The sequence below is a fragment of the Micropterus salmoides genome, unplaced genomic scaffold, assembly GCF_014851395.1.
Source record: "Micropterus salmoides isolate LMB-PRFRI ecotype aquatic unplaced genomic scaffold, ASM1485139v1 Ms_hic_scaffold_1382, whole genome shotgun sequence".
Classification (NCBI taxonomy): domain Eukaryota; kingdom Metazoa; phylum Chordata; class Actinopteri; order Centrarchiformes; family Centrarchidae; genus Micropterus; species Micropterus salmoides.
The window spans coordinates 612-16404 of record NW_024040466.1 but is presented as its reverse complement, the minus strand read 5'-3'; the positions used below and the strand labels follow the sequence as shown (position 1 = coordinate 16404).

At 41.4% G+C, this 15793-nt stretch overlaps 1 protein-coding gene across 1 annotated transcript; it reads left to right on the top strand.

The window, feature by feature from the left end:
* The first annotated feature begins 6 nt into the window (after positions 1-6).
* LOC119901569 (elongator complex protein 2-like) lies at positions 7-15139 on the top strand. Its single transcript, XM_038717145.1, has 11 exons — positions 7-133; positions 390-473; positions 1745-1845; positions 8862-8993; positions 9575-9724; positions 10655-10846; positions 11119-11188; positions 11408-11503; positions 12961-13018; positions 14020-14092; positions 14813-15139. Exons 3-11 carry the CDS (start codon positions 1786-1788, stop codon positions 15122-15124), a joined length of 1143 nt encoding a protein of 380 aa, XP_038573073.1. The 5' UTR covers positions 7-133; positions 390-473; positions 1745-1785; the 3' UTR covers positions 15125-15139.
* The last annotated feature ends 654 nt before the right edge of the window (positions 15140-15793 follow it).

Here is a 15793-nt window from a genome sequence, read left to right as displayed (position 1 = left end):
TAGCCAGCTGTTCACAGGACTGTCTCATTAGAGTGTGGAGGCTGTGTGCCAAGTCTGGGACAGACGCCCGCACAGAGGACGATCACACCATCATCAAAATGAAAGAGGACGTTTTTTGAAGTGAAGGAGAGAGGTGAGCGGGCCGCACAGGCTTGATTATAAAAAGGGCGCTAATTAACCAAATGAAGAGACATGCTTTTTTGATGGTTTAATGGCTCATGGTGGTTACCGACCTCCATAAAGATCCAAGCGTGTTTACCTTTATCAGTGTGACACATAATTAATTGATTTTTAATGGAACATTTAGAATTACATGTACTTGGCCACAAAAAGAAATGAGATTATTTTTTTCACCTACTCAGTTAATCATCTGCCTTTCTCTTGCGCAGTGTTTGCTGTATCTCTGGAGACGGTCCTTGCAGGCCATGAGAACTGGGTCTATGGAGTCCACTGGCAGCCACCTCTCTACAAAGGTACCTTGATTAAAAAGCAGGGAAGTGATTGATCATTATTCACAACAATGTTAGATAATTGGCAACGGGTCCTTGCTAAAGTGTCTTAGTAGTTTTTCTCAAACAGGAATCAAACTTTTTCTTTCAGAATCAGACGTAGCTCCCACTAAACATTTCAACCACATATTCCGTTTCTACAGCCTGCGGAACTAAATGGGTTGGCTTCCAGGCTAAGTTGAGAGACACTGTTTCTCTCCCTTTGTCTTAAGATGTCATTGCTTACAAAAGCCAGCAAGAGAAGGTGTTAGAGAAAAAAGAATAAGAAAAAAAGGTGTGAAAACTTATTGGCTTAATTCTCAAGGGAAAGGATGCCGGATGTGCTAAATCTTCTCTTTAAACTCTGGTTGTCTTAAAAGCTTGTTACATCAGTATCACTTTGCACCCATCCAAGCTTTTGTGTACATCACACATGATACTCTAAGCATGTAAAGCTGCACAATTATGCAGCAATTATTAACTTTTTTTTGGTCGTTTATTTTTGCATCTTTACAAACATTTGTAACATTTGTGTTATCATTAAGCATAGATTATAATAATATGACATGATACCATACATTCTAACACAAATTAATCTCTTTAGAAATCCTTTTATAAAATGCAGTTGCAGTCTCCTTGTAGTTAGTCTTTGTAGAAAAAATGGCCTGTGTTTGGGAAGACCAATTAACCCACCCGGCCTTGCCTGTAATTGGTCAGTCTTTTTTTTACCTGTAAACACATGCAGGAAGCCTTTGATTTGATACAACAGAGCAGCCATCCTAAATACAAAATGTCAGTAACGTACGCTACCAACTGATCAATTTGTAGAGACAAAAGCATGATACAATGCAGCCTGAAAAATAAACCATGTAAGGCCTAATACAGTGGTTCTACAGGTAAATCTGAGTGTTGAGTGAGATGATTGACAAAATAGGTTATGGAAAAAAACATATTTCGAGAATTTTTTTCTGAATATTCCCTTATCTTTGCTTTTTATTTGTTCAATATTGATTAGTTTTACTGCTTTAGTCCTCACAGTATTCAAATGAAATAACCTGAAAAAGGAGCATGACAACTACTCATAACTTGAAGACATGTGGAACTTTAGACAGGTAATGTGAGTAGACATCGCATTAGTGGAAGCCAAAGAAGTTGAAGCCACTAATCAAACAATTGACTGTTGTCAGTTGACCATGATTGACTGTGTGTGCTGCTCCTGCATGTGTTCTCCAGTGTCCCTTTGTCTCCCCCTGAAGGTGGTGAGCTGAAACAGCCTCTCAGTCTGCTCTCTGCCTCCATGGACAAAACCATGATCCTCTGGGCTCCTGAAGAGGGATCTGGAGTCTGGGTGGAGCAGGTGAGTGTTGACTTGAATACCAGGAGGATGTATGTCAGTATATCAGTCACTCTCTGAGGGGAACACACAACCATGCAGACCCACACATCAATTTTTCACTCTATTTCGGCTAGCTTCCCTTTCAGTAGCTCTTGACATGATCCGAAGCCAGAGCCCTCCCTTAGTATTTTCTCTCCTGCTGTCAATGCCCCTGTGACGGTTTTCCACTCTCACTGACATTGAGGTGTCAGGAATAGAAGTGATAACAGTGACAGACAGTGATGAAGAGGCACCGAGCCTGGCGCACCACTGTGAGTTTAGACAAGCTGAGGATGTCCTCCCCCATCTTCCCTATCTATCACTCACTCATACTGAACCCCCTCTTTTATGGCCCATTCCTCAACATATCCGACAAGGGATGGAGAGGCTTGGTGGAAGACATGCCAGAGCCTTTGCCTGCACCGCCTTTCCCCTTATTATTTTTTTCCCTACATGATCTGTCTTTCCCTTTTCTCTCCCGCCTTCTGTCATTTTCTGTCCACCACCTCCTCTTTTTCTCCACAACTTGCCTCCTTTTCTCTTCTCCCGTCACGTCTTCCCTCTCTCACTTTATCACTCTTTTCCTTTCTCTTTGCTCCCCCCCACCTCTTCTCTCTTAGCTCCCAACAGCTGTTGTTGTGCCAGAATGGGGCTAAATTTAACACAAGTGTGAATGGCGAGGAAAAAAGCATTTCTCTGCCCATCTGCCTCCTTTTTTATTTTTATAAATAGGACTGTCAAATTCTCAGGTGGTTCAGAAGCACCTCAGATTACCTTTCCGTGTACCTGGCTGATACAGAAAAACACGTACTCATAGGCACAGTTGCACAAACTACTGTCATAGACGTACGCAGAATCTATTTCACAATGTTTGCACGCCAGCTCACAAATACACACACACACAATTGTCATTGCACAGACACGGCTTACCTCGCTATGGCAGTCACCTTGTGTGTGATTGCACTCTGATGTGATGAGAAAGATCCCACACTTGATCAGTTACATTTTTTGCGCCTTTGATCTGATCATTCACATCGAAAGTGACGAGCAACAGAAAGCACAGAAAGGAGCGGCCGTGAAAGTCCCTATTCTCCTCTCTGACAAGGGGACTATGATTAGGGCCTGAAGCCAGTGCAGATCTCACATATTTTTCTCTGTATTATCAGACAAAGGTGGGTAGTGGAAAAGAAAAGCAGGAGTGGGCGTTCGAAATAAAGTCTGGTGTGGTCAGTCTCCCTCCACAGCTCAGGTTTTTCCTCTTGATGTAAAAAAAAAAAAAAAGAAATAAATATACCCCCTTCCTGAAATAACCTTTTTTGGTGAATGTAAAAGTGCATACTATGTGTCTGCTCTCCATTTCTCTCCTCTATTTCTCTTCCTTCTTACTTGTTTTTTTATTCAAACGAGAGAGCCAAACCCTTTTGAACTGACAGATTCCCTGCCTATAAAGGAAGCTTAACCTTTGAAGCTCTGTCTCACACACACACAGAGATGCACATGTGCAACAATGAAGTGAATTAAACTGTATTTATATTTTGTTCCTATCTTTACACGTTAGAGAGAATTAATGGCCTTTGGGTCCTTTTTGAGTGTTTTCTGTGATCTGAATAGGCCTCACAAAGGCTTTCCTACGGGACGTTGAAGTTTTTGGCAGAGCAGATTCTGCGGTGCTAAATGACCAGCCATGTGTGTCTTAATTAGCCGATTTTTACAAAGAAGTGCTCCGTTTCTTCACGCTGATTAGAGTAATTGGTGAGATTTAATGGAGAGCGGGGTTAACAGTGGGGTGGCCTGGGCCCACCGCTGCGTAAAGCACATCTTACTAACGAGACACACTGGTAATTAACATCTCAGACTGACCACAGCGGGCCACTACAATGCCTGGAGGGATTGTCAGTTTGTGTGTTTGAGAGAGAACCTATTTTCAGACCCCGGCTTGTGTACTCTCCTCAAGTTACACTTGACCATATGGCAGATCGAGAAAATCACTAAAACCAAAATGAGTTCATATTTTTGAATAATGTGTACTTAACACTTTCTGTTAAAGAGTAACTTAACGCCAGGCTGACAAGCAGTGTTTTGCTGTCCTCTCTGGCTGAAAGTTTCAAGACTGTTTCACCTCTGACCGCTGCAGTGTCATCGATGGGTGTGGTTGGGTGTGGTCAGATATGTGCTCTGTTGAACCTGTAACCACACCCAAAAGTGATGTCACTCAGCCCTGGAGTCCTCCTACTCTTCACAACAGCAAGGGCCCTATTTTAACGATCTAAGAGCATGGTGTGAAGCGTATGGTGTGGTTGCGTTTGGAGCCTGTCCAACTCCAATTTTGCTAGTTTAATGGTGGAAACAATGGTCAGTGCACCAGGCGCATGGTTCCAAAGGGTTGTACTTTTGTCTGTGAAACAGTGTTATGGGCATGACATGCAATAAACAAATAGGAGTGTCATCTCCCATTCCCTTTAAAAGCCAGGTGCGCTTATACCTTGGAGCATTGCAATTATAATAACAGATGAATGGCGCATTATAAAAACCATCAATTGATTGATTGAATTGCAGACTCACAGCAGAGGGGTGGATATGGATCGAGGTGTGGACGTGAGAAAAACTGTATCTGATTGTGAAGCTAAATTCTTACTTACTTTGCAGCTCTTTGGTTTATCTGTGAAGTGTCTGAACTACACTGCAGACTGGAGTCTGTTAACAGACTCACAGACGCTGTCTCCTCTATGAAACGTTTGGACCCTCACTGCGCTGCGTTATTATAAACTATGATGAACCGGTCGTGGATCACATCTCTCCCCTACACTGGTTTCTTTATTGTGTGTTATATTAATGTATGAGTGTTTGTTTTTTACAATTTACTTTGATGATTAGAGAGGCTGCTGTCAGTCATTTTAAATGTTTCCATGTGCGCAGTAAAGTCACGGCAAATGTCGTGGAGCATTTAAGCAGCAAAAGCTGTAGTTATAAACTTGACATGACAGAACAGAGGAAACTCTCGAGAGGAAACATAATTCAACTTTTAGCTTCTGAAATAATTTAGATGCCCTGATGGAGCTCAGGATTTTCAGGAGGACAGCTGCTTTACTCCAAACTGTTTCACAGTATGAACCTGGACTGTGTGTGAGACCTTTTGGATGTGTAGAACCCAGAACATGAAATAACATTAGATCCTGACCGTTCCTGACGGCATGTCGGGAGATTTTAATAATCTGTGAAGTTACGCTGCTGTGCCTCGTGCGTAAATGCGGACGCATCTTACTATCAGAGTAATGCACAAAATAACAAAATGCTAAAATAACAAAATACTAAATACTTAAAATACTGTGCTATTGACTTTAGACCAAGACTGCCTCAAGATAGATTTTCAGGGAGTGTTAAGTTACTCTTTAACTTTATCCCTTTGGGAAGAATGCCAGGTAAGAGTAGATTTCATGCTCATTATTTGCTTAAAGCTTAACAATCCATAAATTAATTAAATTTTAATGTGAAATGAGTCCGTCTTACTGAAAAAACAGATAATATTCAGCTGAATGTGCAGTACCCCATGGCTCTATGGAGCTTTTTAGCCTCTTTTAGCTCATTGTTTTGGTCTTTTGGTTCACACTCACTGCTCTCATTTCCACCTGTTTCAGGCAGCTGTTTTCAGTAACATGTTCTGTTTTCAGTGAAAAGGAACAAAGCCAGTGTATGCTACAGCACCCAATGGCAGAAAAATAAAGTTAGTAGGTAGGTGGTGAGCGTAATGGAGCATTTCGCAGCTAAAGAGGAGTTGGTGGAGACCACAACAGAGTGAATATTCAACTTACATTTGCCAGGTGGCCAAAAACACGACATAAAATTAATTTTAATGTTGCGCACTGTCTACTGGTTTAAAAAATAGGTAAGGTAACGTGTTTGCCATATAAGCTTTTTAAGGTTATTATTTGAATACAAATTTTACAGTTAGAACCGTTGTTGATTGGTTGAGACAAATCAACAGATCAATAAATAATAAAAAATAATCCTTCGTCCTTACTTTATTTTGTAAATATTGAAAATATGTTGAACATCATGAGAAATTGAAGGGAAGAAGACCCTTCGGGTGTCGGCCAGCATTTCAACCTGAAAGGTTGAGGATTTTAAAACATGTGCTCCACATTGTTTGGGTTTTCCTGGCTTGGCTAAGCTCACTGAGCACTCATCACCCTCTTTCTCTCCTTCCTAGAATGATATATGCCTTCCCTTCTTTGCTGCCCTTGTTCTATTCCTCCCCCGTACCCCCGCTGGCCAGCGATAAGGCATGCCGTGCATCCATATTGTTCCCTCTCTCGTAAACAAGACAGATGATGGCTTTTTGCCTCTGTGAGTTTTTGCATGATTTATGGTGGACTCTTGTGTGCAGAATTTTAGAATCAATCTGCTTAATGTTGCATCTCATTCTCTCTCAATCTCACCATCTATGTTTGTACCTGTCTGTCTCTCTCCCTGGATGGCTGGAGGATCGTGCCATTCAAAGTGAAGGCATGCCTTTTATTGCTGTCATTAGTTCTGCTGTGTTTCAGCCTGCAGACAGGTATTATTTTGAAGGTCATTGATGACCAACTCAAGCTCCCTAAGAGGGCCGGATGATTGAGAACACCACTTTACTTCCACATATAGCAGACAGACATTGCGAAAATATGTGTGTGTGTCTCTGCTGGTGTATTGGTGTGTAGTCTTTCAAGGTGTTTGTTACACATAACTGATTTTTGTTGTAGTAATTATTTAAGTTAAATATTTAAATCTTAACTTCTGGATCTTATTTGCTTTCTAAATAAGTAGTTAAGTTATTGTTATTATTATTATTATTATTATTATTATTATTAATTGATGCACGCACATTCTTGTGTGTTTCTCCTGCGGTCTGCCTCAGTTCTCTGCTGCAGCTCAACATGCTCTCACTCTACTTACCTACTTTAAGAAAAGATAACAGGCTAAGCTGTACATCATTCCAGATTTTAATCATTCCAGTGTGAATTTAGCACTTCTCATATTTCCTCACAGCCAATGTCCATATCATTTAAAGCACAAGCTAATTAAAGATGGCCGGAGATATTACCTAGCCGTATCAGGATACAGACCACAGTGCTGCTTAGGGAGCAGTGTAGCGCTCTCTAGGGTGGGTTCTGCTGCAATCGATTTGAATAGGTCTGCCCTCTGGGCCTAGTTTACCTCCAAGGCCTCAGGGCCTGATAAAGCTTTTAATTGTTTAAATTCCTCATGGCAGTGAGAAGTTGGCCTGCTCTTTAGAATCCCCCTTAAAGTCCTTGAGTATTTTAGTTTAGTTATAAGCAAATAGTTTCTCTTTGTTTGGTTAGGTATTGAAGTATCGTTGTCAAGAGTGAGTTGATGATAATAATGAAGATTTCTGACTTTTACTGATGTCTGTGAATATGTATGTCTCTTTATGCAGGAGTATAGACTTGCTCTCTTGCCCTGTCCATTATATTTCAAAGATGATTCAAAGTGTATGTCTCCTTGTACCAGCCAGCTGCAGGTGAAAATATGGACAGCTCATGCATGGATTGAAAAGCTCTCTGTTGCTTACACAAGAATTCCTGTTCTATTCAGATTTTAAATGTTTCAATTAATTTCCACATTGTTTCGTTATTTCTGTCTAGTGCCATAATCCTGCATTGAATCCTACTGGTTATGCAAGCAACAGGATGAGATATTAATGTTATCTGTTTTTTCTCTATTTTAATATGTAATTTGTGTTTTTTTTATGGATATTAATGAAAGAATGAACAAATACAGATTGTAATTAAGTTTTTTACACATTTTTAGAAATAAATAGAAGCTATTTACTTTGCATTATGGCTGACTATTGTTCATTTTTGGTCGCAATCCTCTGTTTTGCCTCCTACACTTATGTTGGCTTTGAATGCACTTGTTTATTTCTGTTCTTCTTTTTATGTTTGGTGTCTGATTTGCAAAGAAAAACTTCAAAGAAACTTAAATGTGAGTCAGAATGACCTCAGAAAGAGTTTAAACAAGTACATTTTCATTTGTCAGTGTAATTGGTAACTGCACTTAAATCAAAGTGGGCTTTCTGCTCCAGAAAGTGATTTGAATCCACAAAATTCAATACAGAATTGTCTTGACACACAAAAGCAAGATGGTCAGAATCCTAAAGGAGCAATTTCTATTTTCTACCATTTTTTTTCTGAACTGAGAGACTCATCATTTTGGGCATTTTTAAATTGGATAGTTATTTGCAGTGGAGGCTCAGGCCCCATGGACCCTTCATTGTCTACATGATCTGCTCTATGAACATGAGGCAGGGGTCACAGGCTCTCACCCGAATCCAATTTTATGTAAATCCCTCTGTTTTCTCAAGCTTTGCCATTTTTCTTGATTATCTGTTTAGTGTGATATGCTGCGCTGCAATTGCTTTCATTTTGTATTAGACAACACAGTTTATTCAGTTATAATGAGTCCCATTTTGCATAATTTCTCATCTGACTTGTCAGCTTAATTTGCTGGGGGGGGGGTTTCTGCTTCTGTCCACCATTGTGGGAGCTGTTAGTTAATAAGTCTTGAAGGGAGACCGAGAACAGATTTGCTTTCCCTCAGTCCTCTTCTTTTCTATAAATCTGAGCCTGTAGCCTGCAGGTTTACACAAAACACAGGTGTTTGCCACAACAACCGAACTATCTGCTGCATGTCTGAATGTTGCATAGGATGAAAGGATGTGCTAATTTAACTCTCAGAAATATCACATTTTCTTTAAATTAACCGACTTTGTTGCTTTTTTCTCCATATGTGGCAGTTGATGCACATTCCTGTTTTTACATGTTACTTTCATCTTTGCCCACAACAAGTCAGTGACTCTGATCCAGAAACCAAATGTTCTTTTGTCCACCTGATATCCAATACGAGTGTGTTCAAAAGCCAGTGAGTTTACTCTTCGGATTAGTAATCATCATCCACACAAGGTGTTTATTTATTATTATTATTTTTTTCTTCCACACCAGGTGCGTGTAGGGGAGGTTGGAGGCAACACTCTGGGTTTCTATGGCTGCCAGATGAGTCCGGATGGCTCCATGATTGTGGCTCACGCTTTTCATGGAGCGCTACATCTCTGGTGCAAACACCAAGAGAAAGAGGTGAGAGTCATGGCCTCAGTCACGCGTAAACTTTCTAAATCAATATACTGCCAGTAGTTTTTGTAGTTTGTTCAGTTACAATACATATCGTTTCTTTCATTCACACAAGAAATGTAAAACTCTTCCTTGAAGCGCTGGAACAGTAAGTGTGTTTGAAATGAGATTCCGTGTTAGCACATTGCTACACAGCCACACTGTGTAATTAGTCACACCAGGTCTCCTCTCTGCCACTCAATTTGACTGGCTTCGCATGTGTCTTTGTTGGCTGTCCCTGAGAAAGAGTCGGGGTCTGAAGTCACAACGCATGTTCAGAGATAACTGCATTTCAATTACGCCAGCTTGGATAGTGAATTTAAAGTTCAGCACAAACCTGAAGGTGTTGATAACTACCGGTAATTCAGATGTTTCAAAGGAGATTGTCTTCTCAGACCGCAATACCTAAATTATAATCACTCGCCCATTTGTAGGTGCCAATCATATACGTTCTGGAGGTTTCCGTCATGTGGCACTGGTGTGTATGAAATTTAGACAAGAAATCAGTTGAAAGTTGTGAACTGACTATTGCAATGCTGCCTGACTAGGGAGAATGGAGGCCTGGGGTTGTGATATCGGGTCACTTTAATGCAGTCCAGGACCTGAGCTGGGATCCCGAGGGTGAGTTCATCCTCAGTGTGGGCTCAGATCAGACCACCAGACTCTTCACTCCATGGAGGAAACAAGATGCCAAACAGGTAAAATAGGAAAAGAATCACCTGTAACATGTTGAAGTAGAAGAGAAATTGCAAAGCTGATTGTAGCTCAAAATTAGTGACAGTTATTTTTATGTTTTATATGCATAGTTTGGAATTATATATTATTACCTGATGGAAAACTGTTGTTAGCTAATCTGATGAATAATACCTGGAAAAATCAAGGTAATACATCACATTAATGCAATTATTTATAAATCTAATATTGCCATAAAGCAGTCCTACATTGCAAACAGTCTCCTGTAATGCTGCTGTCCTTTTAACATGTGCCAATTGTATTAACCTTTGTGGGATATAGTGTATATAGTGTGTACCTAATAGATTCTCTACTTGCAGTGGTTTACTAAAATATGTTTAGGCTCTGTGTCTGATTGAATTTCAGCAGGCTGTGACTTAATAATAAATACTTTCTGAGAAGTGATTATATATTTTTGAGGGAAGGAATCAAGACTTGAGTTGCAGGTGTTGATTGATGAGCCCCAGCTGTACTGCAGAAATGTCTTCGCCCACTTCTTCACCTCAGGTTTATCGAGATTAAATTGTTAGAAGCGAGGTAAAACATCCCAGTTTAGCATTCAGTTTGGGCAGAAGCATAATCAAGGTTCCAGTCTTTATCACATTATTCAAGATGCCTGTTTGGAATATTGCCACCTCATGCCGATACCAAAGGAAATCCGGTCATTTTAGTGGAGCCATTCCTTCCATCTTCTCTGGTGAGAACACTTTGCATCTCAAGCTGGAAATGTTTTATTTGAACTGGAGATTCAGATTCAGTGTTCAGGGTTTTGGCTTGGTTACAAACGAAACAAAACTCCACCACATCAGAGAGATTGTGAAATGCTGGCTCCGACAACCACATGCAGCCTGTTCTGGTCACTCATAATATCTTTTTCTGTCTTTTTCACCCTGCAGGAAACCTGGCATGAGATCTCACGGCCGCAGATCCATGGATACGACATGCAGTGTCTTGCCATGGTTGGAAGGTTTCAGTTTGTGTCTGGAGCTGACGAGAAGGTCCTGCGAGTGTTTCAAGCGCCGCGGAATTTTGTGGAGAACTTTGCTAATATCTCTGGGAGCTCCAGAGAAAAGCTGTTGACATCTAGTGTGAGTGCCAATGAAATGTCTATCTATGATTATTATTTTCAAGTTATTTTTATCCCATTTGTCAAAATAGTTAAGTGATCAAATCCATGACCTGTAGAGAGCTACATGTTTGCCCTCTGTCCAAAGGCCAGATCTCACTTTCTTTGTAGAGTCTCTTTCACTTTGTTTTCCAACTGTAAAATGTGCTGAGTGGACTTCCCACTCTCCTTAAAATTCCTGCATAGTTATTGATGTGTGTGTCTCTGTTTGTTAATTTATCTGCACATTGCCAGGACTGTGCCAGCCTTCCAGAAGGAGCCAGCACACCTGCCTTGGGTCTCTCCAACAAGGCTGTATTTCAAGGTAAAATACTTGCTCAGCTCTGCTCTTTTTTTGAGCTCAGGGTTGTGGCCAGGTTTTGTCTGATCAATTTTCATGAGCCATGAGCCTGTATGATCCATACAGTAGTTTGAGACAGCTGTCTGTGCCTTATACTGAGGGTTTGTTTAGTATTTCCATTCCTTTTTATATAATGTAATATTCAAATAGTCAAATATATTTACAGAATTTTTTTTTTTACAGGCGACCTTGTCCCAAAAACCAATGAAGAAGAAGGGCAGTTCAACAGCTTATCTGATCAATACCGGGAGTCTTACTTCCACCCGCTTATCATGACTGGTACTGTAAAGCTGCAAAAATAACATTTTTAAGTATTTTCCCAACATAATATGGTCATTTCTACAAATAAGTAGTCATCTCAGTAAACTCTGATTTAATTTACCTGATAAATAATTTTAGAGCCAAAGTGCATTCCTGTCTCCCCTGCAGTCTGATAGCCTGATTCATATTCCTCGTTGCAATCCACTCTGCAGCCTCAGTACACATTTAAAAGTTCCTGTCTGCCTGTCGCTGGATGTTCTTATAAGAGACAATGATATGCGGCTGCCAGACGGACAGTTAGTTATTACAGCTCTTCTGCCACAGTGCCAGAGGTCTCCTGGAGGCCGACAATATTACAGCAGGAGAGGGGATGAGAGGAAAGGGGCAGTGGGTGAAGAGGGAGAATAGGTGTCAGTCAGGAAGCAGTGATGTGAGCAGAAGCAAAAAATAGACAGGACAATTGCAGGCTCTCGTTACACAATGACTGCAAATCAGAGAAAAATCTCAAATCTAAGATGAGATGGATGGGTTTGGGATCAAAAAATGGCATTGAGTTTATGTGTGGAGAGGACGGCAGTGAAACACAGAGGAAAAAGAGTACAAGAAACAAAGGCAAAATAGAAATTGTAGGAAATGGGCAGATGGGGAATGGATGAGAGTCAAATGAAGAGAACGTATATGGTGCTTTAAAACCCCTGGGCTAGAGGGTGTTGAGGGCTGTCATCAGCATGATTGAAGCCACTCCTTAATCTGCTATGCTAATTAGGAAGCAGGCTTATGTGATTGCGAAGTTTAAGTATCGGTGACCCCGGGCTACGTAGGGAGCAACCTAGTGCAGAGACCGCATTTTCACTCGTTTGATTGGCTTCTGCAGGCAGGGGGACAAATTAATAACTAGGCAAAATGAGAAGCCGATGACCAATAAGAAAAACACAAGGAGTCTAGCTTTTAATTACATGCAATACAAAGGCAGCACAGGCTTGTGGGGAGCCTGCGGGGTGAAGGAGAGGTATGGCACCCAGCAAGATTTGATCCCCCTCAAAGCCAGCAGCTGTTAAGAATCAAAGATAAAGCTGCAGTAGCTTTTTTTGGGTAGGGGGGTGGCAAGTTGCAGGGCTAAGGATGTCATGAAAGCTAAATGTTTAAAGAGGCTGAATGTGAACCTTGTCTTAGGGCGATCGATTGTGTTCTCAGTCTACCATGAAGCTTGCGCCCCCGCCCCCCCCCCTTTTAAACTTGTACTGTCTGTCACATACACAAATGCACACGTTCAGTATCCAATCTGTCGCTCTTTGGGTTAATAGTACAGGGATTTAAAAGAGGGAAATTATAATAGCCACTTTGGTATAATCCTCATTTAGTAAATTGGAAACTGGTTGTATTAGAATTTTAAAACATCTCAGTTTTCAGGGCCCTGCAAATGACAGTTATATAAGGATTTTGAAGTCTGTGTGTTTGTGTGTATGCACGTGTAGAGCCCCCACCAGAGGATCACCTTCTCCAGAACACACTCTGGCCTGAGGTACAGAAACTGTGAGTATCCAAATATGTCTCTGCTGACAGTGTTTCCAAAAACAGTTACCTGCTTGTACAAACTATCCAGAGTCCTGAGACAACATACAACCCACTTTTTATATTCTTCCTTTCTTATAAAAGAAGTCCGAGTTTCCATATTGGTCTTAATGAAGCAACATTTCCGGAGGGAAATGTTTTGCCCAAAAGGGTTTATTGGATCAGAAAATGACAGACTTTCCAAAACTCTTGGTTGTCTCCCTCTATTCATCAGCCAATCAGGATCCAACGTCCTGCCATCCCATGAGCCTCTTCCCCAGGCTAAATATATTGCCTCCATTTGTGGCCAATGCTAAATCCATTTACCTGTCAATCGGCCATAAACATGACGAAGCATGGACATTGTGTGTGTTGAAAAGCGTTTGTTTTTTTTTACCTCCATTTGGCTTCACCCCCTTCACTCATTTAGTGCATAATAGGAACATTAAAATGAGTAAGTGGCCAAATTATTTTTGTGGCATAAATAATACTCTCACTGTCACGGGCAAATTGCCACAGTGTTTGAAAGCTTCGTCGTCGTGGGAGGAATTTCTCTCCTTTGAGTTGCAGGCTGTGATTTCACTTTGCTGACTTGTTGACATTTAAAACAGCCAGGTGATAGTCAGCAAGCTAAAAGTAATTAGGCTGTGAGTGATTAGCTGCAGCATCATCATTGTTCATCTCTGTCAGCGGTAGAAGGACCAGTCATCTCAGATCAGTATTTTAATTTCACACTCCGCTTATTTACCTGTCAGCACGCGACGATGGCTCGAAGCTGGGAGCTTGTTGGGGCAACGCTCTGGAAAAACAGAATACTTAATTTTCTGCCAGACGGGGAGTCCTCTCTTTGTTGTTGTCCTCCTCCCTTCACCTGTCTGTCTCTCAGATGCTGGTCGGTCCTTCCACATATTCAGTGTGGCTGTTATCTTGAATCATTGTCTATGAGTAATCTCTTCACAATTGTCCTTCTCTGTCTCCCCCAGGTACGGCCATGGCTTTGAGATGTTCTGCCTCGCTGCAGACAGCGCTAGGACGGTAGTAGCCTCTGCATGCAAGGTCAGTGTGATAAGATCAAGGCGAGAGACCATGTCCAACCCCCTACCCCAGCAAAGGGCATTAGATCAGAGAGGAGAGAGCATCATGACATATTTACTCTGCCTGCACATATTCACACCACAGCACACACACTGCTGTCAGGCAGATATTGATGGAACCTACATTGTCCTGACCTTGATTGTGTAGACAATTTTGTCTTTCTGTGGCATATAGTCACTCTGATTAAGTTCGACTCTTTCTTTCTACCTCACCCACCTTCTCACCCTGCGTTCCTCCCCTTTCTCTCTTCCCTTCATCTCCTGTTTCCTCCAGCTGTCCTACTTTCTTTCCTCTGCACCTCTTTCCTTTATTCCTCTCTCCCCTCACAAGTATGTTCTCTTTTCTTCCCTGTTACGGCCGTTCTCATCCCACAACCCACCTCTACATCTTTTTTTTTTTTTTTTTAAGAGGCAAGCAAGAACGCAAACTTTCTGTAACATTTATTCAAGACAAAAGTTCCAAAGTAATTTGCAGGAAGAAGATATGGCTAGGAGGGAGAAAGGAAAGACAGGGAAGACAGTGTATAAAACAAGGAGAAATACAGTAAGTGTATTACCCACAAAGTAAAAGTTGTAAAATCAAGAAAAAGAATGAGAAGTGGGTTTCAAGATGCGTTTTAAAGATGTTGTATTGTGTATTTTTTTTTCTCTGTATATAAACTAATCTAAACTGTCTTTCCAGGCATCTAAAGCTGAGCATGCAGCAGTTCTGCTGTGGAGTACAGCCACATGGCGTCAGCTGCAGACGCTGCCCTGCCATTCCCTCACCGTCACCCAGATGGCCTTCTCCCCCGATGCACAACTCCTTTTGGCCGTGTCCCGTGATCGCACGTGGTCTTTATGGAGACAGAACCTGCCCACGCCTGAAAGTCCAGGTGAGCAAGAGGAAGGAGGAGATGTCACGACAGAGGGGGGTTCCCCTTTTAAAGAAATGTATTATTTAGTTGTCTGGATCTTGTTTTGTAATGCAGGACAGCTCAAGCTGAGAAAATGATTCCTCATGCTGCTTTGCAAATAAATATAGCTTAATTAAAAATGTGTGATTTCAAGACAAAGAGATGATATTGGAGCCTTACTGGCAGATGACACCAGCACCATATTTTTCTCATACTGCACATTGCTGCAGCTCCTCTTTTCACCATATGTGTTGTACGCTCCGCTCTTGAGCTACAGAGTGATGAATCTTACTTGTACAAAATCTTTGTTGGGAGTTGCACATGCGCAGTTCCCAGGTAAGGACTACTAGCCAATCAGAAGCAGAGAAGGGCGTGTCGTAAGAAACAAGGTAGTGTGATCCAATCAAAGCCGCTTCAGACTGCGACCGTAACCTAGCAGATGGTATAAGTTACTCACAAGTCCACAACATCATTGTTCCACATCTTTCCATCAGGACTAAACGTTGAACTGTTGACGGTGTTCTGACGATCTATGCTGCCTTGCCGAAAAATGCTACCATAGCGTAAATCGATAGACTCGTCTCTACTCGGCCCTGCTCCGTTTTCCAGTGCAGATAGTACCCAGAGATAGTACGTAGCTTGTCGTCATAGCGACACCACACACAACTGCCGCGACGTAACGTTCAATGCGACACACACACCAGCGATCCACACGGTTAAAACGTTTCAACATTCATGTCAAGATCACGATGAAAAAGAAGAAAACA

Coding starts and splice junctions, on each gene's coding strand:
- LOC119901569 (XM_038717145.1), top strand. CDS start 1,786: ATGGACAAAACCATGATCCTCTGGGCTCCTGAAGAGGGATCTGGAGTC. Junction 9,725..10,654: donor GGAAACAAGATGCCAAACAG/GTAAAATAGGAA, acceptor TTCACCCTGCAG/GAAACCTGGCATGAGATCTC. Junction 10,847..11,118: donor AAAAGCTGTTGACATCTAGT/GTGAGTGCCAAT, acceptor GCACATTGCCAG/GACTGTGCCAGCCTTCCAGA.